This window comes from Drosophila willistoni (assembly GCF_018902025.1).
Source record: "Drosophila willistoni isolate 14030-0811.24 chromosome 2R unlocalized genomic scaffold, UCI_dwil_1.1 Seg167, whole genome shotgun sequence".
Lineage (NCBI taxonomy): Eukaryota > Metazoa > Arthropoda > Insecta > Diptera > Drosophilidae > Drosophila > Drosophila willistoni.
Genome location: NW_025814050.1, coordinates 5,372,659 through 5,399,145, shown reverse-complemented (window position 1 = coordinate 5,399,145; position 26,487 = coordinate 5,372,659). Strand labels below are relative to the sequence as shown.

Below are 26,487 nucleotides of genomic sequence, written 5' to 3'. Positions count from 1 at the left end.
CTTTACTTGTTTTTGCCTTTTCTTTAGCTACAGTATTATCATATACTTACATTTTGTATATACTTAGATGTTTTTCTGTTTGGTTGAAACAAGTTTTTATTTTCACTTACTACAATTATAATGGTTTTTAATTTATTTTTCGGTTCATTCAGCATATATTACCAACAATAAAACTTTTTTTTTTGTTTTGTGTGTGTTTTTGTATTCTTTTGATATATCATTTCCATTTACTAGGCATTTGCTTTCTTTTAAGTTGATTTCATTGTACAAAATATCTTGTTAGTATTAAAAATTATATATTTTTTTTTTGTTATTTTTTTATTTGTTAATACTTATATGCATAGAATAAAAGGTACAAATTATAGGCTCAGGCTCAGAGGCATATTTAAGAAAAGTCTCTAATAGTGTTTTTATGTGATTTTTTTTAATTTCTTGTTTTCTTAAACCTTTCAACTAGATGTAATCGTTTCTCTTTCTGTTAATTTTATTGTTTGCATTTGTTTTTTTTGTTTTTGTTTTTGTGTTTCAACAAACATTTCATGTATTTTCTTTTTTCGTTTTAATTAATTTTTTGATTATTTTGTAGATTTTTCTCACTTTGGAGGAGCAAATGCAATTTGTCATAGAAAAATAGAGATGCCATAGGTTTAGGTGGGATGAGTTAGGAAATTGTTTATACTATTTATTTGTTTGTTTATATTTTTCATTTCTTTATATATCTATGTATATATATATATATATATATATATATATCTTTAAGTAACTCTATATTTCTGTGACAACAATTCTATTATATATATATATCGTATATATATTCTCAACAATTTGTGTGGGTTTTGTGTGACTGTGGTTAGGGATGAATCGGAAGTAGACAAGACAAGGCATAGATTAAGATTTAAGATCTTGGAAGAACATATAAATATACATACATATGTATATTATTTCACTTGTAGCTAGTAAATGACATTGGTTTAGGCAACTTTTGAGTAAACCTTTTCGAGGTCTCATATGTTTAGGCTTATTTACTGTCAGAGTACTTTTTTTTTTTGTTCTTGTGCAATCTATGTATATAAAATTTTGGTTTTGTTTACTAATTTACTATACCTCAAGTATTATTTCATTAATATTTGGCTTGGCTGAGCATTTTAAGACACTATACAGAGAGACAGACAGAGACAGAATAGTGGGAGATTAAGAGTTAGTGTGAAAGTGAGGGTGAGAAAGTGTGAGGGAGTAAAAATTAGACTGATTTGCTCTATACAAATGTATATATGTATATCTATATATACTATTATTCTGATAGCGTGAAAAATAAATCCGAGTATCACTACTTAACTTTTAGATTTCTATTAACAATAATAGACAACAGTCTCTAAGTACGAATACGTTGTTGCTGTTTTTTTCATTATTTTCATCATCATTTTTTTTTTATTATTTTTATAATTTTAATATTTATCTTTATCTTAAATTTACTAACTTGTAACTGCATAATACTCCCCCGTCTCTAATCAGACCCAACATCCAAAAATCTAACTTATACGGCATATAATTTACTTTTTGACCAATTGCGCTTAACTACACGATATCCTATTAAACTCTAGTTTTTAGTGATAGGTTCTTGAGCAACCCAGGAAAATTTGGTTGTCAGACCACATGAGACTCACCATTATATCTATTCAATAGTGAAAACTTCAAGATAATCTTTATCGTTTTTTCCAAGGCTATAAAAACAAAAGATGAGACAATATCCATTCGATCAGATTAACCTTTAGCAAAGGAATTTAATTTCGGACCATTTAAATGTGTGTAAAATGGAAAGTCTTTTTTTTGAAGGTTTCACTATTTATATAATGGATTTTGCAAAACATATATATTTATATATATGAAGTCAGTTACTAAGCTCTTAAATAATGGCCCCACCCATGGAGCGGCGGAAACCAATTGGGCTAGAAGAGTGTCTCTTTGGACCATTTGCGGGATGTGCCAGGCGGCAGACTGGGATCACTTTTTGTTGCCTTAGTATCGTTTACATGCCCAGCCTCCTGCTCTTCGTCATCTCCATCTCCATCATCATCATCGTCATCGTTGTCGCCTTTGTCTTCATCATTGGGCAATCTGATCAATGGAAGCTCCAACATGACTGCAGGTGTTGCAGATGTCAGAGTCGGTTCATTGCTGGGCAAACTTAGATTGGTAGCACTTTTACTAATGGAACTTGTTGCTCCATTATTGCCACCACGTAATATCAGATCTTTTAGTGTGGAAGGCATACAAATCGTTTGAGGTCTTGAGGCCAATACAGCCGAATCGGATGTGGAAGAGGGACAGCGTTCATGATGATGATGCTGATGATGATGATGAAGGTGATGCTGATGATGATTGCCTGGCAGTTGAGTAGTAGCAGTAGTTAATGGCTGCGCCAGATTATTGTCCATTCGGGGACTGTGCGTGGCACTGGGGCTCGGAGTTGTGGAGTGACCCAGACTGATGACCGTATTTAGACTGCTATATTGTGTATGGGTTGTTGATTCTCCGCCGCCGACTCCACTGCCGCCCACACCGCCAAAGCCCATTACATCCAAGCCAAGTCCCACTTCTGTGTTTAGGGTTGAGCAGGTGTCATCTTCTGTGGTTGTTGTTGTTGTGGTTGTCGTTGTTGTTGGCATACTCTGAGGATCACTGTACTGCTGCAACAATTGTCCCCGACGCGGTGGACTGGACTGAATGATGGCCCCGAAGTGTGTTTCTAGAGGAGCTGCTGCTCCAACTGGAGAGCCACCATGAAACTGCATAAGCGGCATTTGTCCAGCTCCAGCCCCAGCTCCTATAAGGGCCACCCTATCACTGGACGAGGCGCTAATAGTTCTATGTCTTTGAAGCAATGGCCGTCTGGGTCGAGCACCACCTCCCACAACACCCACTGAGGGCACAGCACTAAGACTCATCCGTTTCATAGGCAAGCCTACGGGTAAATTTGCAGGATTTGTCTTTGTCTCATTGGCCTGGGCCTCCATGGCAGCCTGCTCTTCACTATCGCTGCTCAATTGCTGCATATCATCGTCTGTATCTGCGGGACTCTCCATACCAAAAACCGAATCCTCATCCAGGGAACGTAACTCCGAATCGGGGCACTCTAGTGAGGAGATCTTAAAGGAACTTAACGAGGCCAATGGAGCTCGCTTCTCAGGTGCACCATTGCCATTATTGGGTGGAGCCTTGATTGACATGGACATGGATAAGCTGCCATTGAGCCTGTCCAAGCTAACGGGAGTGCTATCCACACTAATGCTACTCGAAGTGGCCGTTGCTGTAGCTGTACCTGTACCCGTACCCGTAGCCGTAGCCGTAACCGTGCCAGTTTGAGGCACTGCAGCATTTGCCGTATAGGGAAAACTATTGTTATTGCTCTCATTGTGCTGCAATTCCACCAGGGTCAATTTACGTCTGACACCCAAGCGCAGTTCCTCCGATGGCGAATCACTGAAATGAAACGACTGATGGGCACTGGATGGTGGTGCCGATTGTATTGGCTTTGGCATAGGCAACCCCAAGTCCACTGCATCCCTTAAGGGGGTCTGATTATATGGATAAACATCCACGGTATCGGCACTTATTGAATGTATCTGCTGCTTGCGACCAGCCTGGGCACTCTCCGGATCATAGGATACAATGCTGTGTTTCCGCTTGATATTGGGAGCACTCAAACCCTTGGACTTTGCGGAGGTTGTTGCTGCTGCTGCTGTGGTAGCTTCATGTATGCTACGCTCCGAGGGGCATGGTGAGGCCTTTGGCGTTGGCTGTATTACCTGAATATCCGGATAATAGTAGTCCCAATTCTCTATGCTCGATGTACGCGAAGCTGTCGATAATTTCCGTTGCAATGTAGGTGGTAAATTGCTCATGCCCAAGGTATAGGCCGAAGTGCGCCGTTCCAGATACGAACTGTCCGTGCTGCAGCAAGTCATGGCACTGCTACGGCGTGAATCGTGACCCTAGAAGATGCGAAAATGTAATTAAATTTACTCTGCCAACCTGGACCTCCAACTCTACTCACTGCCATTGGTACGGACAGAAAGCCCGGTTTACTGCGCGTGGAATCTGTTCGTTGATGATGCAGTTGCTCCTGTTCATCATGGCCAGTGCATTGTATATATTCTTCTGCTTCCAGTTCATCATCGGTTTCCACAAAATAATCATCAGTGCCAAAGCTGCCGCCCATCGGATAGTTACTTAAAATACGCGAAGACTCTGAGCCACTTTTACGACGACCTGGTCCACCAGGTCCAGCCCCGCCAGGCGACATTGCCGAATAAGAAAATCGTCGTGGTGGTTCCAAGAGATAGCTATAGCCCACTGGACCGGCTGGACCAACGCCACCTAAATATATGGTCATTCATTAGATTTCCATTCCTAAGAGCGAATCTATGAGCATTACTTACCCACTGAGCCGCAACGATAACCACGATTTAGTAATGGAGGAGCACTTACGTTTCCAAGCGAGAGCATTCGCTGTCGTCGATAGACTAGAGCATCATACTCATCCGGATATATGGACATGCCAGTGGCCACAATTGCCTCGTGAATCTCACGTTCCTCTTCCTCTTGCATACAAACTGCAGCCACGGCCGCCATTTTGGGATCTTTGAGCACTTTGAGGGTCTCATTGCTACTACTGCGACTCTTCCACACAATAAGGAACACCATCAGGCCAAAGAAGCCGCCCAATGTGGCAGCAATCCGAACGCCAGTCATAACATCATAGGTGGCAAAGAATTCTTCACGGATTCGGGCACGTTCAGCTTTATTTTCCGCATCGGTCAGATTTCGTTCACCGGGCGGTAGGAGTGGCATATAGGGAGTGGGCGTGGCTGCATGTGGGTTATGGTGGTGGGCAGGTGTGGCATGTGTAGAGGCAGTGATGTTGCTATTCTGGTTGCTGCTATTGTTCGAGAGCGCCGCCGGTGTCGGTGATGCTGATGGAATCTCGTGCAGACCATCGACACTTGGATCAATGAGTGCCGATGCTTTTGGTATATTGTTGTTGTTGTTGATGTTGCTGCTCCTGCTACTACTTTTGCTTGATGAACGTCGACTGAGGCGCTGCTGTGAGCCATAATTGGTAGTTGCTGTTGATGTTCCTGTTGCTGTTGCTGCTGCTGATGTTGCTGATGACGTTTCTCTGGTTGCTGTTGCTGTTGTTGACGGCGTTGCTGCAGACGACGGGACATGTCGTGAAAGTTTGGCCATCTTCTATTGAAACATTTTCTGCAAAAGCAAACAGGAAAAGTCAAAGTTTAATTGGAGCATTTCTAAAAAAGAGAAACCATAAAAAAATAAAAACAAAACTTTAAATTAACTCCCACAAGTACCAACAAAGCAATTAAACTTTTACCAATAGTTGCTTGTGTTTTGTGGTGTTGGCTCTATAAACTTATCCCAAATGGAAACTATAATTTATCAATGTTTGACAATTGAATTTGATTTCTAGCGTTCTAGCAAATAATACATTAAGTGACCCATTAAATTACTTTCCATACAATGAAATGGATTTTAGAGTCCCAAAAATATATTAAAGTCTGCTAGTATAAAGGTATGAGCATATTATTTCTTATCCCCTCGAATGAAAATGTAGGTTTTGGAAATGTTAGAAACTCTTTTTTTGTATGTAGACAAGTCTCCTTGTCCTTGATTCAGTTTGTTAGAAATTCTAGACACTTTCTCTTACGCCTTTAAATAGATTTTACTAAACTGGTTAGCAAATTTAAACTGGGAAATATATAAGAGTGAGTAAACCTTCGAGGCTTGTTAGGGATGTGACTTTCTCTGGTACATGGTATTTCGAAATCGTTACTGCGCGTAGCTTATATTATTTTAATGAATAATTGACATTATTTGTTATATTTTTGGGAAGTCGATATTTAAGAACCTTCATTATTTGCAAAACAAATAAACAAATTATAATAGCATGGACGGATATAGAAAATATTTTCGTGGAGTGTCCGATCAAAAATTAAGGCTTAGAGAATTTAAAAATAATAGAGGCGTCCCTTTTCGTTAAACTAAGAATTTATAAAAATTGTCTTCCACTTGGAAGATTCATTAGGGGTATAACAAAAATTAAAAAAGTTTTAAATTAGTCCAAATATTGACATCTCGTGCGGTGTTCAGACCCACATCGAGTTTCCCTCTGGATCTGGCGGAATTCGGTATTATTAACTAAATTAACTAAAATTTATATGTAGTGAAATGACTTCAGGGTTGGGAACAGTTTTGACTACTGTTCTCAACAAACGTTTGAACGGGAATTTATATTTTTATTGGGTAAAGTTTGAAAGGTTGTATCGTTTGCCATTAATATTAAGTTAATTAATTAAAAACCAAAATTCAAATGTAGCCATGGTTGGACATTGTATTTTAATATCTTAGTTTGGCTTTTAGCTGAACTATTTGGCATGGTATTTGCTCACTTTTCAAAAAATTTTCAACAACTTTCCATTTTATAACCAGTTTTTCAAAATGCCACTGTACAACAGAGTTTTATTAGACAATAATTATAAATCTTAAAGGTCTTAAGAGGTATAATAAAACTAAGGAAATAAGTATTCTAATAGTATGTATTTATAACATCCAAAATATAATTGCAGAGGCAAAACATAAAGCAATTAAAAACTTAGTACTTTCTTGTGAATTTTGAATTTTTTATGGTGAACAACATTTATATATAAAGCAAAAACTGATAGGAACTGATATCTAAACGAACTTTGAATTTTCGATTAATTGGTTAACTCATACCTTGAGTTAATCATCAAAGGAAGTCACAAAAAAGCGACAAGGTAGTTCGTATAGCTATTTTCAGAACCAAATTGTTTTCATCATTACAAGACTTGGCCATACCATGTTTTCAACTAGTTGGGAATTACATTTATATGATGCGAAGAAACATTGGCAAACCTTGCAATACCAGATTCCACCTTTTTGTGCATATCTTTAGAACTTTCAAAAGCAAATTACTGCAGGTTTAATTAAAGACGGTGTAAAATCGCGACCTGCGTTGGAGTAATCTTTTAGGATTACGACTTTTTTTCAAATTTAAGCCAATCCTTGCTTAACTTTGATGCCTTTTTTACTTCAAATTTTCCTAATTTTCAAGGTTTTCAAATTCTGATCGTGGTATTTCCTTAAACCCTTAAAGCCTTTATAAGTTAATTAATCTTAATTCTCGAATATGCAAATAAATTATCCTAGCTCAGCTATTAGTTACCTAGTTGGCATGCTGATTGCTAACTTTTCAAAAAATTTTAACAACAATTAATGAACCTCTAAAGAAATTGAATAGCCATGCAAAATAGCCATTAAAAATCACTTGAAAACTGTTTAGACTGCAATTTGAGTTTTTTTTTTTACAACATTTTTTGTCCGTTTCTTTCGTTTCTCATTATTTGCACGGAAGTTGTAGACGAATTATGTCGGCCAATGTCATAATAGCCATTAAAACTTTTTCCTTTTGCAAATATACTTTTCTTTTTCTTCTTTTTTGCCCTTCACCTTTATCTGGTGGGCTAAATTGAACGGAGAATGGAGAAGAAGTGAAAAGAGACAAAGAATAAATCAGTGGGGAGAATGGACTCAAGCGAAATAAGCCAAGGTACAACAAATTTCGAATCACATTAGATGACAAAACTTTTGCAATAATCACAAGGAGGGCTGAGTCGATGTCCTTGGCAACATTCACAAAATAAAAATGAATAAAACAAGAAAAAAGGACAAACTGAACGAACGAACGACCGAATGAGAAAACAGCAACTCAGATAGAAAATTCAGCGGACCAAAGCTCCGCGTGGCTGTCAATATGAAAACGAACAATTAGATGGGCGATGGGAAGGACAATGCGATGGAGGAGGGGAAAGGATTGTGAGACAATGGCAACAGGCGACTGCTGAGCACGTACTAATACTGAATATACATATATATAGAGAATACAAATGTCCTTCTGCATTATTGACCATGCCAACTAGTTTGGTTGAAAGAGAGAGAGAGAGAGAGAGGGATAGAGAAGGGGGAGTGAGAATGTTTAAAAAAAGAAACTCAAGGATATCCATCCACTCATACTAAAATAAGAATATAACCTAGTTCATACATAAGTAAAAGTTTAGTTAAACACAATTCATAATTTACTTATTTCAACAAATTGTTAAATATCTCTCTCTCTCTTTCGCTCTCTCTCTATCTCTTTTCAACTTATTAGCCAAATAGCGTGCAGCAATGGCTCGGAAGGGAAGACTCCTTCGAAAACAATTAAAAATGTGCAAAAAAGCAAAAAGGGAAAAAATTCTGCTTCTTGAAGGCGGCATTCAAGTATGAGCCAAGAAATGTGTAGATGGGAAATTTATGGCTTTTTAATTGCTATGAGGGGAGGAAGTGGAGCGTGGGTCGAGGTCCGAGATCCGAGGTGTAGAGAAGTAGGCAGACCAGCTGAAGTTGAAGGATTTTCGCCTTTTCTCTTTTGCGAAGGCGTCAAAGCATGCCAAATTCCTGGGCAACAAGAAGGAACGAAAAACCAGCACCAACAAAACAAGAAAGGAAAATAAAAGTTATGTGGAAAAAATGTGAAATATTTTCTCATGCAACAGATAATTCCAACTTGTGATATATCTTACTTACTTTCAAAAGTCATAAAAGTTTTTGCTGAATTCAACGATTGATGAGGGGAAAATAATACTAGTTGTCTCTTTATATTATTAATCATCGATTTCAGAACTCATATATGAAAATACTTTTATACTTCAAGGAATTGTTATTTCTAGAAAAAAGTTAATGTATTTTCCTTGTTTTTGTGCCTTTGCCATTTTTTACATAAATTTAAGGGGCAAGGAAGCGGAAAATAAAGTGAAAGTAAAGTGATAAATTTGACTATTATTTGTTTTGTTTTAAGCTTTCATTTTCTGATTGAATAATATACAAATTGATGGATTACATTCAGGACACCAAGGAGTATGAAATCATCAATAGATATACATATATCGTTATATATATAAGTATATATACATTTGTACATATATACGATAAAGGCATTAACAATTTCAATGTCATATCGATGTCAGGCCTAAAGAAGAATTGATGATTTGAATTGATTCAGATGATGACAAACTTTTAATGCTCTTTAATTTTGAATTTTATTAAAAACATTCCTAGATTTCAATAATATATTTGAATCTTTAATAATACAAAAGTCTTTTGTAAACACTTTTGTACATTCTGTCAGTATGAATTATACTATTAGCAAGAGTATACAACAAAAAAAAAGAAAAAAAAAACACACTAACCACAATGTGTTGCTTGTTGCTCATGTTGTTGTTTGTGTTGTTGTTGTTGTTGTTGTTGTTGATGTTGTTGCTGCTGTGGCATGATGAATGATTGTGGTTAGGCCATGAACAAACATGCTGACAGGACTTGAACTCATTCGGTTCCACGGTTGGTCGATTGTTCGTTTGGACAGTCGACCTGCTATGTGCTTTGTGCTACGGTGCGTATGCGTAATAATAATTCATATTCATCATTTCAACGGCAATGTCTACCCTAATATTTCTGTTCTTGTGGCCAAAAAGGCTTCGGTGTTTTTTATTTTTTTTTTGCCCAATATGAAATTGAAGGCAAATCAATTGAAATTGTTATATGTATCTGTGTGGGTGTTTGTATGTGGGCGTATGTATGTTTGTGTATGTATTTGTTGCATATTTCCTTTTGAGTTGCTCCCATAACAAAGAAATCATTCATGTGAATTGAGGCATTTGCTATATATACATAAATACAAATACATATACATATGTGTGTATGTACATATATCGGCATAAGGATAGCACACAACAAGTTAGTTGAAGAGAAACCGTTTAGTAGCCACAATCAATATATGCAACCGAAATGTAAGCTGCGATTTAAACCACACGAATTTAACGAAATTTAATAGGAGAATGTTTGATTGCCTATGAATAATTCAATATTCACATAGATTGAGGGGAAATCCCACTTATTAGTGAATGTAAAATTTACTTGGTGATAATTTTCTGTAGTTATTTGGCATGGAACCGACTTGCACTACAAAGCAAACTTAAAATTCATAACAGAAAGATTCAAACGTCTAAGTCTTAACTTTATTGATAGATTTTCAGAATTTTCAATAGTTTCACAAATAAACAATTATGTATTATGTATTAACTCATGGATTTCTCTCCAAATAAAAATCATTTTATTATCTTAAGAGACTAATTATTATTATCATCTTAGTATATGCTATAGTTGTGAATTATCAACTTTACTAATTTTATCAAGCACTAGCAACTATGATCAACGGCTTAGACAATAACTACATTCATACACTAGCCTAGTTCGAGTACCAGAACCAGAATTGTTGCCATTATGACTGGGCTAATTGTTCAATTCATCTACCGGGGACTGCATTAGGTACCAAATTTCCACTAAGTTGTTTTTTTGTGGTATATATCTATGTAGAAAATTACTATATTTAGCAAAAACTCTTACAATGAACTATATTAAAAGTTAAATGAATGAATTAATTTGTTTAATAAATTGGTTTTTTTTTGTTAAAAATCATCAAATAAATAACTATAACAAAACAGATTAGTTGCAATTAAAAAAAGGACCCCTTAAATAAAAGAATCATGTAGGTAATATCATATCAGTGAACATATTAGAAAACTAACTGAATTTTTAAGTACAAATTTTCGGTTAAAACTAATAAACAAAAAGAAAACTAACAATAGGAAAGCTTAATTTTAAAAGTAAAACAAAAACTGCAAAAGAAGGAAATATATAAAAAGAAAGGGCTGAAAAAAGCATTAAGCCATAATTATATCATAATTTTTTTCGTAGCTTTTAACTTTTTTATGTATTTTGATATAAGATTATAATGGCGGCAAAAATTTAAATACAGAAATGGAGAACTAGGTAGTTGATGAAGAAAACTATCCTTTAATCTATAATGCTTTCTATTCTCACCGATGGAACTATTTTTCAGTATTGCTCATCGGAAGCCAAACGTCACCTTCGTCAAGTAGTTGAAGAATATATTAAATATATGTATATGTTTATTTAACAAATGGATTATTCTCTTTGCCTGCCATATTGAAATGAACAGCATTGTACCTATGCATATAAGATGCCCATTACCATCATCATCATCATCAGTAGCAACAGCAGGCAAATCATCTTCCCTCATCAGCCCTAAAGGAACCCGAGGAAAGCCCACCTAAGCAGCTTATAAATAAAAAGCATTAAGCAAATGAAAATTTTCTTTAGCAATATTTAGGCTTTTTGCATACAATTTGCTTTTTTGTTCGTTTTTTAGACATTTTATTATTATTTTTTTGTTCAAGAGACTGTAATTCGATTTCTTTGGGCGCTAACACATAAAATTTTATCCTTTTTTGTTCGCCTTTTGTATTTTTTTTTTTTTTTTGGTTTAATTAATTAAAATGTCTGCTAGAAGGCAACAATTTACTCGGTCTGGATGTCTTATTAGGCTGGTATATATATATATTTTTTTTGGTTTGGTTTGTTTGTGTGTGTGTTTTTTGTCTAGCAAAGGAGACAATGAGCGCCATGGCCCAGTCAAATTATGAACAGCATTATGGCATAAAGCCTCCTGCCCTCCAGTCTCTTTGTAGTTGTCCCTGCCCCTGTGACTGCCCTTGATGCAGAGTTCCGCGCGCGCCATTTAACAAACATTCCGTTAATCTGCTACACTTGGCAAGAGAGCAGAGCTCCATGGCCATGAGGCTGCTCCACATAGCTATAGCTCCATCCGGTTCTCCATAGTCTTCGTCGTCGACGTCGCCGTTGTCGTTGTCGTTGTCGTTGTCGACGTCCTTCTCGTTGTTACTGCTTATTGTGTTGTGCTTTTATTGTTATGGCCATGTTTTTTTGTTACTGTTTCATTTGGCGGCATTGTTGGCTCTCTCTTCAGTTTCTCCTTGCCTCCTTCTGGGCTGTATCTTACCACATTAGGCTTAGGCTGTCTGTGTGTGTGTGAGCCTCTTTTATTTTTCACTGTTGTCTTTAATGCTAAGCGTTTTACGTTTATGAGACACACACTGGATGGGACCCACATTGTCATTTCATATCATCTCCTGACATTGCCAGCACTCTGCATCATTTATAGATGATTTTTAAATTGCATTTATTTTATTTCATTTGTTAAATGTGTCACGTTTTGAGTTTCCTCCATCCACATCTAATATTTGTCTCAAATATTTACCAGCCCATACGTGACTTAGCCTTAGCTTTCATTTTGACTTTCTCCATTTCCTTTTGCTTACTTTTCACATATTTGTTCCTCCTTTCTTCCTATCATCCATTCCTTTTTGCAATATTCTCATTTCTGTTAATAATTCACTGTCAACTTGTATATTTATTGCTTAATCACTTGGAAGACCACAGATAATATTCGACACATATCAATGTATGATAGAGAGAGAGAGAGACAAAAAGTTACCTACAAATGAAAGGAGAGAGAGAGAGAAAGACAGTAACGAAAGAGAGAGAGAGAGAAGTAGTGGGATAGAGACTGCCTATAAATCAAATATGAAATATTTGTTTCCGTAATCAGGTTAATTTGTAGTCGAAAGTCAATACACAGCAAACTGAATCGACTTTTGTGGGTATTAAAGGTATATTAAATCAAAAATTGAAAGGATTTGATCCCAAAGCTGCTTTAATTCAATTTAATTGAAAATAAATTGATTAATTGAGCAAAAAAGATTAAAGAATAAGCCCAGGAAAAAAACAACAAGATTTCCTGTTGAAGGATAAGCAAATTGCTGAAAAAAAACTAGACCAAAAGTACAACATTATTGTAGTGTAAAATTGGTGTACGACATCTAAAGTCTTAATCTTTATATTATATATTTATAATTTCACATATATATATGCAATATATTTCAATTTCAGGCAAAAACCATATTTGCGCGTTAGACTCTTATCATTGAAAAATCTTCATTTTGATCTAAGAAGTTGTTTTCCCTCTCGTGTTCTTCATCTTATATATTCCTCAATTTTGTAAATTGGGAAAAATATTGTCGGAAATAAACAAAGCAAAGGACTCTTTACATAAGTTTGTAAGGGGACCAACCAGTCACAGTTGGAACTAACCAATACCAAAATATACATTAATGACAATTAATTTTTGTATCACATTCTTACTCATTTCATTTGTTAGTCGTATTTTGGATTAAGAAAGCTACAATTATACATAAAAACCACGAATTAAAAAAAAGGATATGAGCTCATTAATTGCTCATTTTGTTTCAAATTGACACTCTAATTGTAAAGCATAAGGTTTTCCGATCAATTAAATCGTTCGTTCATTAATTTATTCATCATTAATCTCCCCTATAAAAATCAGGACAACCTCAGTAATTACTTCATTTATGCATACATGATTCTTATATAATGTGTGATATTGCTTTTGTTTTCTAAAGTCAATGTTTATTTTCAAATATGCTGAAAAAGGAAATAGCCTTTTCAAAGATATTTATGTCTAAACTATATTTAATAAATTCTATATCGATCCCAAAAATATATTATTTTTAACCGCTTCTAATGTATTTTTAAATTAAATGTTGCTATTAAATGACATTTGTATCACACTTACATGTAGAAATGTCTAAGGCTGGACAAAATTATTAACATTACTTTATAGCTCGAAAATGTTCCAATTTTTTTCATTAATCGTTTCTAATACTACCTCAGCTTAAATTGGCCATTAATTCTTAAATCAATTATTCATTAGAATATGGGAATGATTTGGTCGAATACATGTTTTGGTTGAATACATGAGCCATAAGCCATTTTCGAAGTTTAAATGACACTTAAAACATAATCATAGCTCTATGATATCCTGTATCCTGCATATAAATAGTTGAATGTAAATTGACTTAATTTAACAGTGGGTTATGATTATATATGTACAACTTAAATGTCATAGCTCTTTAAAGGAAAACATTTGGAATTCCCCCATTTACTCGGAATGTCATGAAGAATTTTTACGTATATATCATACTCTCGTCTTTTGTTCGTTGTGCGTGTGTGTTTGTGTGTGTTTGTGTGTGTTGGGTTTGGAATTCAGTTCTGACCAAGTGACAATAGACAAAAGCCGTCTAGACAAAATTTATAACGGTAATGTATTTGGTTTATTTGTCTTGTCGTTGGCTGGGATGCCAGGCATTCCATTTGGTAGCATTTTAATTGTGTGACATGAGATTGACAAATGTTTGAAAAGTTTGGGCCCCAGCTTCATAGACATTCGACAATATTGCGTCCAAAGCGAACGAGGTCTGAGGTCAGCAGCATTTGGCCATAAGTCAAGTGTTAATTAAATGTTATGCTGGGCAGCCAGTCAGCACAGAAGCTTTCAGTTAATTTTACTGTTCAGTTCATTTTCCATATAAAGTATTGCAACCACATGGCGTATACGTAATTTACTTTACTGCCATTAAGTCAGCATATGTGTGTGTGCGTGTGTGTGTGTGTCCTGCTCTCTTCATCACTCTATCTCTTGTTGTCCCCTGTGTTTGTGTGTGTGTGTATGGCGACACTTGACTTTTATTTATTTTTTTTTGTTTGCTGTTTTTCTTATTTCTTTTACAGCAGCTCTGGCAAAGATTGTGTGTGTGTATAATAAAAGCGCCACAAAGTATGCAACAGGAAATAAACGTCGCTTAACTTAACAATTACTGACACCATTAAAGTTCGTTCCAAGCAACAACAATAACAAAAACAATACGCCCACTCAACACGCCCAACAACCAGTTCCAACCCAGTCCAACCGTCTCCCCCTAAACCTTTTGTCTAGTGAGTCAGCTGCCATTATAGTTTTACCTCCTCCTTCTGGTGTTTTTTTCTTTTTGCCTTGGTTGTTTGCTCCTGTCATTCTCATTGTTTCCGAGTGTGTGTGTGTGTGTGTGGTTGTGTGGGTGACATGTGCCTGGCACAGATTGCAGGCAGCAGAAGCATTGTGTCTGCACCTTCCTCTTTACCACATTTTTATGCAACTTTTTCTTTCTTTCGATTTTTTGTGTATATTTTCCTTTTTTTTTTGTTCTCCTTTTCGGTAGGGGTCTTCTGACAACGACATTTTGCAAGTATTTTATGCAAACGACTGCAAAATACTTCTTCTTCTTCTACTTCTTGGTCTTATTTGGCCACAATTGAGCAAATTGCTGTCCGGAAATGTAGTTTGATTCTATATAGCCAGAAGGTCTGCACACTGGAACACATTTACATCTAAAAACTTTTTAGTTCATGCCAAGTAATTTAAAAGTCCATTCGCCTTCGAGAGATAGAGTTAGAGCAAGGGATCCCAAATGTATATTTATCATAATGCCCAGTGGCTGTTGAGTTGTAAGAGTTGCATGAGTTGCAGCTGCCGTTACCATTAACCCATTAAATCTCCGCACAATAAGAGAGAGAAGCCCCGCCATTGCCGCTGCCGTCGCCACAGCACGTTGCAACAAACTCAGCACGTAGCCACTTCCGTTGAGCAGAGAATGCGGGGTTTTTATAGGAGAGGGCGCTGGGGTAGGATGCTATAGGAATTGAGGCCAGTTAAGTATGGTCGAGCACACAGAAGCTTTAGGTACCTGATGGTAGCTGGCTGGCTGCACCATTGCCATTAAATCAGTGTTAACAACTGAAGCGTTTCCCCATTTTTGACACACAGTGGTTGGTCCTTAAAAAAAAATACAGACAATGTTGCACATTTTGTGGCTAAATTTTTTAGCTCTCAATTCCATTTCATAATCTAGACAATAATGAATGAAATTATGTGAGATCCAAATTAAGTTCAGGCTGAAGAAATTTCAGTGCTAAGGATGTGAAACATGGAAGTTTGCCCCCTAAGGTATGCAATAGGTCATTGCATAATGGATTTTCACAAAAACATAAAACACTTTTACAATATTCCTCGTTTTGAACCTAAATACATGTGAGGCTTGATTAAGAGGTACTGAGTGTTAACAGCTTTAAGCGGACAGTTGATCAAGAATAGAAGATAACAGAACAGCAAAGATTAACAGGAGACAGCAGAACATAAGAGTTTTAACAGAAGACACTGAAATCGAGATGGCAACGACAGTTCGAGAGAGAGATAGTTCCATGACTCAGAGAGCGGCATTGAGAGAGAAAGGAAGTAAACCAGCAGAGTAAACGGCGAATTTAAATACTTGTAACCTTTGCAAACTACTTTCAATTTATATATGTAATTAATAAACTTTCATATCAAAAGTTGTATGCGTTTATAGAAAAAATAATTCTACTGTCGACTATGCATAATTAATTAGCGACATTTGCCCATATCACATTCCTAGATACTCCTGAGAAAACTACAGCTTAAAAATCAAACTTCTTTTATGGAACATTTGCCAAACATTTACTAAAAAATTGAGGCAACAGTGATAATAAAAGAGTCTATTTTGATATTGGTCTAGCACTCTTTTAGTTGAGTATGTTTAATTAAATATTCATTTGACAAAAGTGTAATTTTAGCCCACTGTCGCCTATGTATTTGCCTGTACCTGTTCTTTTGCTGTTTGCTTTTGCCCTAGCTCACGAAGCAGCTGGTTTCCTTTTGCTTTGTTCCTGCAATCACAGCGAAAAAAGATTACAAAAAAAAAAAAGAAAAAACGGAGGCAACAACTTTCGCTTTATTTGCAGAGTAAAAAAAAAGGAGGAAAAGCAAAGGGCGATGGAAGAAAAGTGCAGCATGCTACGCGGCTGCTGACTCGCCAAAAACAATTATTTGCATATGCCAAGAACGTGTGAGAGACAAAGACAGAGAGCGAAAGTTGAGGGGCTTGCGGATGGAGAGTTTACTTTAATATTTATTCTATAGCCAGCAAGCGGGCGAAAAAGCAAACAACTATAAAATGACTAGAGCTAGGATGCTAAATAAATTGAAGCAGAAAAATGCGCCACCTAATGGTCGCTGCCAGCAGCAACTGCAACATATGTCATCAAGGAGTGGGGGGTAGGAGAGATACATACATAGATGCAATGGGCGCTGGGTCTGGGCCGACAGGGTTGAGGTTAGGACCAAGGCCACCTGTTGTTGCTGTTGCCTGTCGCTGCACTTGTTTTACGCTATTTCCGTTGTCGTTTTGCCGACAGCTGTTACGGGTTTTCATTTTGTCTTTTTGTCCCGCCTCCGCAATTTCATTTTATTTCACTTTGCCCAAGTTGCTGGTACTTTTTTTTTTGTTTTAGTTATTTTCCTATTGCCATTTTCTTTTGCCTTTTGCAATTGTAATTGAATACTTTAAGTGATTTTCAATTAAATGACAAAACAAGAGTCTTTTGACGAAAATTTAAATGGTATTTGTCGCATTTCAGAATTTTCTTTAAACACAATCGATATATACGAGATATTTATTTTTCTTCCATCCAACAAGTAAACTTTACTAGTTATAGAGCCAAAGGCTTTAGCTAGTCGCTGGTTAAACTTACCCAAACTTGCCATTTATTAAGTGCACTTTCTTGCAATGACTAATTGAGCAAAATAAAAGAGTGGCCCCCTCCTCTGCCCTTTCTTTACATTTTTAGTGGCATAAAAAGTTGACAACATTCTGTCTAACTTCAAAGTCCTGACCCCGACGTGATTTGAACACGCAACCTTCTGATCTGGAGTCAGACGCGCTACCATTGCGCCACGGAGTCTACGAAAATCCTTGCGTCTGGGTAGTCAATTTTAAATATCAATGAGAGATCATAAAAACCTTTTTCCATCGCCGTTGCAAGGGCTTTCAATGTCACTATCTATTTTTTAGAGGTGCCGAAAGTTGATTTTTTATTCAAAATTGTATTTGTATGTATATCATTTCGAGAGATATATTGTTATATAATCTTTTAATTTATTGACCTTTTAAAAATAATATTTATGTACATACATTTTTGATATTGGAAAGTTTGTGGAGCTTTTAAAAGGTAGGTTTTTTTTAAACAAAAGAACTTTATAGTCAAAAGAATAAATATATTGATGTAGAATTAAAAATAACTTGATCAAGTTTAACTACCCTCTTTGAATCCTTATGCTTTCGTAATCGTCTTTTACTTACTCTCATATGAGCTTAGGCCATGGTCGAAAAAAGAGACTTAGGCCCAATAACTAACCGCGCTTATTATTAAAGAAACGCAAATTGAAAAATGCAGTAGAATCCGGTTATAACGACGGTAAAAGGACCGACAATTTTAGGACGTTTTATCCTAAACACGCTAAACGGAAGGAGAAAACAAAATTTTGACTTCTTCGTTTTTATACCCTTGAAAAAGGGTATACCAATTTTGGTCAGAAGTGTACAAGGCATAAAAGGAAGCATCTCCGATCACATAAAGCATGTCCGTCCGTTCGTCTGTTTAGATCAACGCAAACTCCTCCTAGACCGTTGGAGCTACAGAGTTGAAATTTTGCATATAGGCTTGTATATTCTGCAGGGGTTGTATATATCGGATTCAACCGGATCGGAGCATTATATCATATAGCTCCCATACAAACGGCAAAGTCACGAACAGTGACTTTTCTCAAAACCTTCGTTATTTTTTGAGCTATTGTCGTGAAATTTAATATTGGTGATTATTACACCTATAAACGACTTTGCCAAATTTGATCAAGATCGGGTGACTATATCATATAGCTCCCATAGGAACGATCGGTGGAAAACTTTGATTAATAACTTCGTTATTTCCGATGCTAAGATTGTTGGCCATTCATTCGCAAACATTAGCCTGTTTAGATAAAAATTTTTCCATTAACTTTGATGGTTATAGGTAAGGAAAGAGTTACCAAAAAAGTCGCAAGCGTATACAAACTTTGACCTGGTCGCCAGCCCTCTGGTTCCATGTTCGTAATAGGTATTTGAATAATACAAATTCATTCTTTAATACAAATAAAAAATTGTAAAAATTCGTTTCTTTGGTACTTTGGTAAGGCGACAGGTAAAAGTAAGAGAGAGTAGGGAGCATCGGTGCTACGCAAGGAAGTAAAGGTACCGATCTCTGATAAATGCATATACACCTCTAAATTTGTTTGCCTTTGTTTTGTTGTTTTCTCCTCAGCATCGCAATATAAAACCGAATTGTAAAAAATAAAATGGTCGCTGCTGCTATAAGCGGTTCGGAAAGGAATTTATAACTCTTCTATCTATATCTAAACTAACCAACCAAATTTATCGAATTTTCGTCGTTCATAAATGGATTCTAATGTACTCTGTATATATATACATATATAAAACCAGAGGGCCGGGGCTAACTTCGACCGCGTCAAAGTTTGTATACCCTTGCAACTTTTATGGTAACTCTTTCCTTACCTATAGCCATCAAAATGGCAAAACGTTCAAGCTAAAAAGGTTAATGTTTGCGAAAGAACGGCCTACAATCTTAGCATAGGAAAAAACTAAGATATTGATCAAAGTCACTGTTTTCCACCGATCGTTTCTATATATATACATATATAAAAAAACTATGTTCCGTAGAACTCAATTGACCCCGACGTGATTTGAACACGCAACCTTCTGATCTGGAGTCAGACGCGCTACCGTTGCGCCACGGAGTCTACGGAAATCCTTGCACGTGGGTATTCAATTTCAATTTCGATAAGGGATTCTATTCTCATCACTATTACAGGGGGTTTTGGTATCACTATCTATTTTTTTTAGAGGTACAGAAAGTCTCGTTTTAATCAAAAATTCTATATGTATGCATGTATTTGATTTCTAGAGATGTATTGTTATCTAATCCCTAAATTTATTGACCATATATTCACGTATACATATGTATGTACTGATTTGATGTTGAAAAGTTCTTGGCGCTTTTAAACGTTATTATTTCTCAACAAAAAAACATTCTTCGTTTTGACGAAGTAATAAATATACAATTACATTATAGAATTCAAAAATAACTTGGCATCTTTGACCATTCCTTAAAGATTCAAAAGGGTTGCTCCTTCCGTATTAACAAAATGTCCTGTTTTATTTTGATCCAAATTCTCCCAATTCCCCCAATTTAATCTTAACTTTTTAATCATGAGCTTATGTTTCCGTTCATCGTCCAAAAAAAAAGCTTAGACAGAATTACTAACCGCTCTTACAATTAAGAATTTGCAAAAAAAAACATATATTTTAACGATTTGTAAAAAAAAGGATATTTCCGAAGAATCCAATTGACCCCGACGTGATTTGAACACGCAACCTTCTGATCTGGAGTCAGACGCGCTACCGTTGCGCCACGGAGTCCACATCCACCTCAACGTCACCCACACAAATACAAGGGGCACTGTCAATAATGTTGTTTCAATTGTTGCTATTGCCGTGTCTAAAAATAATATCGCTATACTATGTTATATATCTGTTTGTACATATATATAATGCGCTCTTAACCAACGTCATTCATTGAGTTCGCATTAGCTGCCATCGTCATAGTCATAGTCTAACATTCACCGCAGTCAAATTCATTTCGTGCTTCGAATACCCTTTATCGATTCTTCAATTGGGGTATATACATATAAAGTAATCATCTTGTCAATGGGTATACGTAACTTTTATTCCCTCTAACAGCTTGGTCACTCCATTTTTCCCTAGTTTATATGCTAGGAATTCAATCCCACAATTTTCATTCTAAACATTTTGTATAGGGTATCGAATGTTCCATAACTTTTAAGGCATTACATTGACTCGTTGCGCTTAGTTTATCTGCTGTTTCAATAAATGTTGGATGTTGTTGCTTTTGCCGCAAGCTAAATTTAGTTGCTTTTAAAACGTTGAGAGTAAATCATGTGTTTGGGGGTTTTGTCAGTTAGATTAGATAAAGACTGTTCATGGAAACTGGTTTGCCGCAATTGAACTACTTTTTGCATATAGTCACTACAAGAAAAATGCATTCACTTGCACTTAAATTGAAATTGTTTACTGAGCATATTTTATTTTAGACTAAAGAAAGATTTCGATCTTTTAAGATGAAAATAAATCTAGTTGATGTGATCTAGCTTGATCTAGCTAACTGCTCTAACTAATATATCCAAAATTAAAGAAACTTTGTGAAAGTTCTAAAGAATAAACGGCTTAACATCTTTTAAGTTAAGGCTTTAAGTTTAAATTGATATGTTTTTAAAGGACATTGATTTGTATTGAGGCTAAAAAAAGAGAGACTTAAACCTACAAAGTAATATTGGCTAAAGTTAAAGAATTTAATAAGTATTTTTGCTCGAGTTTTGATTAAATTTCTATAATTTTATTCAAGCGTTAAGCCTTGGAAAACTCACGCATACTACAAAAAATATTCTGAGCAAACTAATAAATACTCAACAGTTGCACATTTTGAAAAATTTCAGTGGAAAATGAACATATGAGGAGGGGAGATGTGAAAAATCCAGAGTGAGAGCAGTGAAATCTGAAACTAAATAAAAAGCAGGCGAAACGAATGGTTTTTCCTTTTTTTCCACTTGCTTTTTTTTTTGTTTCCTTTCTGTTTCTTTTCATTTTTTCCCATTTCAGCCACAAAAACTTTACAGTCTGCGTGTGTGTGTGTGTGCGTGCGTGTCCGTGTCTATCTGTGTGTATGTGAATGTATGTATGTGAGGGCCACAAACAAAATTGGCAGCCAGGCGCTCAGATAACAGTGTAGGCGTCTCGGCTCGTTGCTTATGGAGGGAAAGGCCAAAAGGGAGATTGTAACTGTGTAAAAAGGTACGTTTTGTTTCATTCTCTCCCATATTTTTCTCCCTCACTCTCTTCCCTTTTATTTTTCGCTTTGTGGGAGTGTGTGTGAGTGTGCTCTCATTAATAAGTAAACACTATTGCATATACACAGAGCTACAAGCATATCCCAGACAGCAGCAAAAACTCTCCTCACACACACACACACACACGCGCATAAAGCTCACATAAAATCTCAAAGTTAATGGTTGGCCCAACTGTGGCAACTCTTGCACACAACTTTATATATATGTATATATCTTCTTCTTTTTCTTCTTCTTCATCATCCTGTATTTTTCCCTCAGCAACTTGTTAAGTAGTTCTGTTTGCCCTTGTTATTGTTGTTGTTGCTGTTCTTGTTGTTGTTTCTGTTGTTGGCTGGAGCGTATCATAAGCTCTACTTAATTCGTTTAAGAAAAACGCAAGTAGCTTTTGTCCACAGACACCAAAGCGAACAGTAAAGGCATAAGGATTTGATGCATAGCACAAAACAAAAAATTAAAAAAAATAAGGCATGAAAATGAGCAACAGAGCCGAAAAAAAAGAACAAAATCTAGAAAATTTATTTAAAGTTCAACTTGGGCTAATTAAACGGGATAATTTTGTAAGCACTAATTAGCTTGTCCTTATTTCTCACCCTCTCATTGACTCTCCGTTAAGGACTAAGGTCCTTGTTTACGTTGACCAACACTACCTTCAATGGGCGAACTAAGTGAAGTGATGTAAGAGAAATTATCCCCAAAAAAATAACAAAAATTTTAAGATATACCCAAATTTAACTCTTTCATCCGGAAATCTCTGCAATTAAGAGTTTACTCTTTGCTTTCTTATTAAGGATACATGTATATCAGAGAACTAGGTACCAAAAATACTATTCTGACACTGCATATTAATTTATACACAAGGAAACCCGTAATACCAGTTCAGATGTGCAGGCTACTATAATGGTTGACCCATTTATCACTTCATTTTGCAACCATTTTACTACCTTATCCAAAAGTTTAAAGTCATTTGGTCACTCAAAAGGGAAATGGTAAGCCAAATGGCAAAAAAACATATGTTGCACTTTTGTACTTTTCCAGGATTTTATCTTTTTGCATTATAAAATATGCAATTCAACATAATGATGTTAAAAGCATAAGTTTACGAAAATCCTGTGGATTAGTCTTCTATATTTCCTTAATTATTGATATAATTTTATCAAGCCACAGGATGTTCATTCACATTTAATAACTCAAAATTTAAAAACAAATTTTGTTGAATTTATTTTTGCGAGTATAAAATCCATTTTCTGCTTCTAAAATATTGATTTCTAAAGAAATTTTGGTCCAAATATGATTAAGAAATCGCCCTGTCAAGATCAGGCTCTATATTTTACCTTATATGAAAAAGTTTTCCTCCTTGAACATCAAAATATGCTTACTTTTACAATTTCCCTTCAGGAAGAAGCAAAAATGCGGTCTACACTTTAGTAATCCGACAAGATTTACTTTGGATTTGTAATCCAAACAATCTTTTTGGTCACGTTATATTTGGTTATTTATGCATATTCCAAAAACATATATTCTACCGAAACAATGATAAACGATTTGCGTATATTGACTACAAATTTCTAAAGTTACTAGTTACCAAACTAGTTTAATCGATAGAGACGCATTTGCCATTATTTTGATTAACCTAAGTAAAAACTTTTCTATAATTTAACTTATGTGATTACAATTTACCCAAAACTTTCTTTAACCTTCACTTTTGGCACTCATAGTCAACCTCTTCGTTCTGCTAAAGAGAGTTTGCTTTCAAGGTGTTTTCCACTTTTCATCAAGTGCCGACAAACATAACACATTCATACATACATACATGCTTTCATACATATGTGACTATGTACATATTTTCACTTATACTTATAGTTTTCCTTTTTTTAATTAGCTTGACAACATCGAAAAATAACAGCAATGAGGAGAGTAAAAAAACTTATTTAATTAATTTTCGCCATTCAAGCAGCTAATTAGCTTTTTAAAGTTCCTTTTGATGGTTCTTGTTATTATTGTTGGGTTTTTGTTGTTGCTGGCCATAAAATAGTTACCATATTTTGTTCGTTTGTTTGTTTTACATGAAGTCTGCGGGTGGTGCAGTTCCGTTTTTGGCTTGGTCCGGCATAAATTTACATAAATTTCATTTTAAGCCGTAACAGAAGAATCAAAAAAAAAAAAAATATGAACCCAAAATCGATAACGGAAAACTAAGAGCAAGGCTAGCATCAAATTAATATGATTAATTGACACGTTAGTGCTGCGTGGCCTAAAAAATAGCTGAATATGCTGAATATATATTTCATGGGTTAGACTAACCTATGACCTGTAGAAGATAATGAACTGATCGATGGAAATATGCATACTTTCTTCTCTTTGCTCCAACTTCTATTCTTTTTTCTAATTTCCTCAAACTCTATGCTAGATTGCAATTGCTACAGTTTCGTTAGCAATCACCTGGATGAACCTTTTTGGCCAAGATAGGACTCTACGAAATCACATTGCCAACGCTTGTTGACAGCCAGGCTTTTAAGTCAGGCGCGGGTGGTCTCTCTGTGTGTGGTTAGGGGATGGGAGCGGAGCTGGCGTGGTGGAACTCAACTGCCTGATGGGCAACACACGCATACATACATATGTATACACATATACACCAGTGAAAATTGATGGACACACAAACATCAGGCGTCAGGTTGAGGTCAGACCAAAAGGGTGAGCCAATTTGCAACGAGGCGAAAAAAACGCGCAAAAATAGAGGCGAAAAAAAGAGGATGAAAACACGTAAATTGTATGAAATTGACCAACAGCTGTGCGCTCTTTTGCAATCACATGAATTGAAATTATATGTCAGCTTGTTTGAAACGTTGGCGGGGGTTGGCCGTAAGTGAGTTGTTAGTTTATGAAATATTCATGGTAAATATTTAGCAGCTAATATCGAGTAGGTGCGAGAATGGAAATTTTCGTCATGGGCAAACAGAATATAATTCAATATGAGTGCAAAATATGGCAGGTCTATTAATCAGTCCAATGAGGCATAAAAAAAAAACAACAGAAATGTTGTATGTATGTACATACAAGTGAGAGTATTTCTATGTAAATATGTTTAATGGCCTCTGAGTGGGTGTCTCACATTTCGTTTATTGAGCTCAATAAAATATTTGTTTATTTTTTTGTGCACATAAAAAACATCTTTGCACTCACAATTTGTTCAAAAAGTTTCAGTCATTTTTCATTATACACTGACAGAGAATAAAACATCTTGTAGAAGAAGCCTCATAAGCTAAACCATACATTTTCTAAGAATATCATTTTATCTGCCAAAATTCTTTGTAATTTAGACTCTTAAAGTTATGTACTAGATGATATACACAAACTATATTTGTTTTATAATAAAGACAAATTGGACTGTTGTTGGAAAATGTAGTATATTCTCTATTGGAATGTTATTTTCAAAGATGACATAAAGATGATGAGTTATACATATATGTACATATACGTAAGCACATTCATCCTCACTAGAAACCTCATTCTCGTCCTCCCACGCAACGAACCCAGGTCACCATTCTCCTTACAAACAGGACCCTGCCCCGCACCCCGACTGTTCACATTACAGAAGGATGCAATAGACGCACTTTACCAGAAACGTCTGAGCGAGTATCGGGTGAAGTACCCTCCCTCGCTTTAAGTAACACCACTCCTCTGACCACACTCACACCCACTATAAACCACATTGATCCGACCCCCCGACCCATATCATCAACATCTTTCACTTCCAATACGCAAATATGTGACCCACGTGTGACCCGTTTGGGCTCACTCTTGACACTTCACTTCCCATTCCTAGCATAAGCACTTTTGTATTTCTATTTAAGTCACTCTTTGTATTCGGCCGCCATGCAGAATTCACCGGAAGGGTGACCTGTTCTAGATACGATCATGGTGCCGCTGCCTCGAAGCATCTTAAGTATATTTAAGGGAGCACTGTCCGGCGTCAAGGCAGTCTTAAGTTGGACACAGAACTAATATCATCAGTGAATAAAGCAATCTTTATAACGTTAAATCCCCTGTGTTGTGAATTAGTTAAAACTAGAACCTTGAGTTCCCAGAATCTGATCCGTTACCACAAGGAAAAACATGGTAAGAAAAAAACATCTGACATGGGAACTTGTAACTGGCGCCCGATATTCTCTCAGGGAAAATTCTGGTGGGTCCTCGGGATACCTTCGCCCTGGACGAAGGGTCTTGCTTACTGTTTAAGAATAAACATCGTGTCCATCTGAAGCGGCTTCACCAATTCAGATGCACTAAAGAAAATATAATACAACTGTACTTTTGTCACAAGCAACTAACCTAGCATATGACTAAAATTACAATCAGCCACACAGGTTGTGGAAAAACACTTGTAATTCTAAACTAACCCAAAAGATCACAACGGCAGGATGTCAAGTGGCCAACGCCGTGCCCAAAATAGTAATAATTTTTCAGCCCCCGAATACGTGGGTTTGAGTCGTACTAGAATAAGATCTTCTAAGAACAATTGTTACCTCCTAGAGCCTAAGATTCTATATAAACTATATAAACTCCATACTTTGGTAAATAAAATCAGCTCATATTTTAAATTCAACGCATGAAGATTAGGTTATTTTTCTTCTCCCTGGAATCCCTATTCACTTACTAATAAAGGGAGGAAACTCAAAATGCCATTCGAT

At 35.9% G+C, this 26,487-nt stretch overlaps 1 protein-coding gene and 3 non-coding genes across 4 annotated transcripts in view; all 4 read right to left on the bottom strand.

The window, feature by feature from the left end:
• Nucleotides 1–746: 746 nt before the first annotated feature.
• LOC6644376 overlaps nucleotides 747–26,487 on the bottom strand; it is a 71,594-nt gene continuing 45,853 nt past the window's right edge. Inside the window, exons 2-4 of the mRNA XM_002066784.4 lie at nucleotides 4,440–5,265; nucleotides 4,055–4,377; nucleotides 747–3,992 (exon numbers count right to left, since the gene is read on the bottom strand). Coding sequence (XP_002066820.3) covers nucleotides 1,947–3,992; nucleotides 4,055–4,377; nucleotides 4,440–5,247 — 3,177 coding nt within the window. The 5' untranslated portion in view covers nucleotides 5,248–5,265 and the 3' untranslated portion in view covers nucleotides 747–1,946. The remainder of the gene's footprint in view (nucleotides 3,993–4,054; nucleotides 4,378–4,439; nucleotides 5,266–26,487) is intronic.
• On the bottom strand, nucleotides 17,653–17,724 carry Trnaw-cca. Its single transcript has one exon. It is a non-coding gene; the product is annotated as a tRNA-Trp (tRNA).
• Trnaw-cca lies at nucleotides 19,544–19,615 on the bottom strand. The gene has a single exon. It is a non-coding gene; the product is annotated as a tRNA-Trp (tRNA).
• Trnaw-cca lies at nucleotides 20,223–20,294 on the bottom strand. The gene has a single exon. It is a non-coding gene; the product is annotated as a tRNA-Trp (tRNA).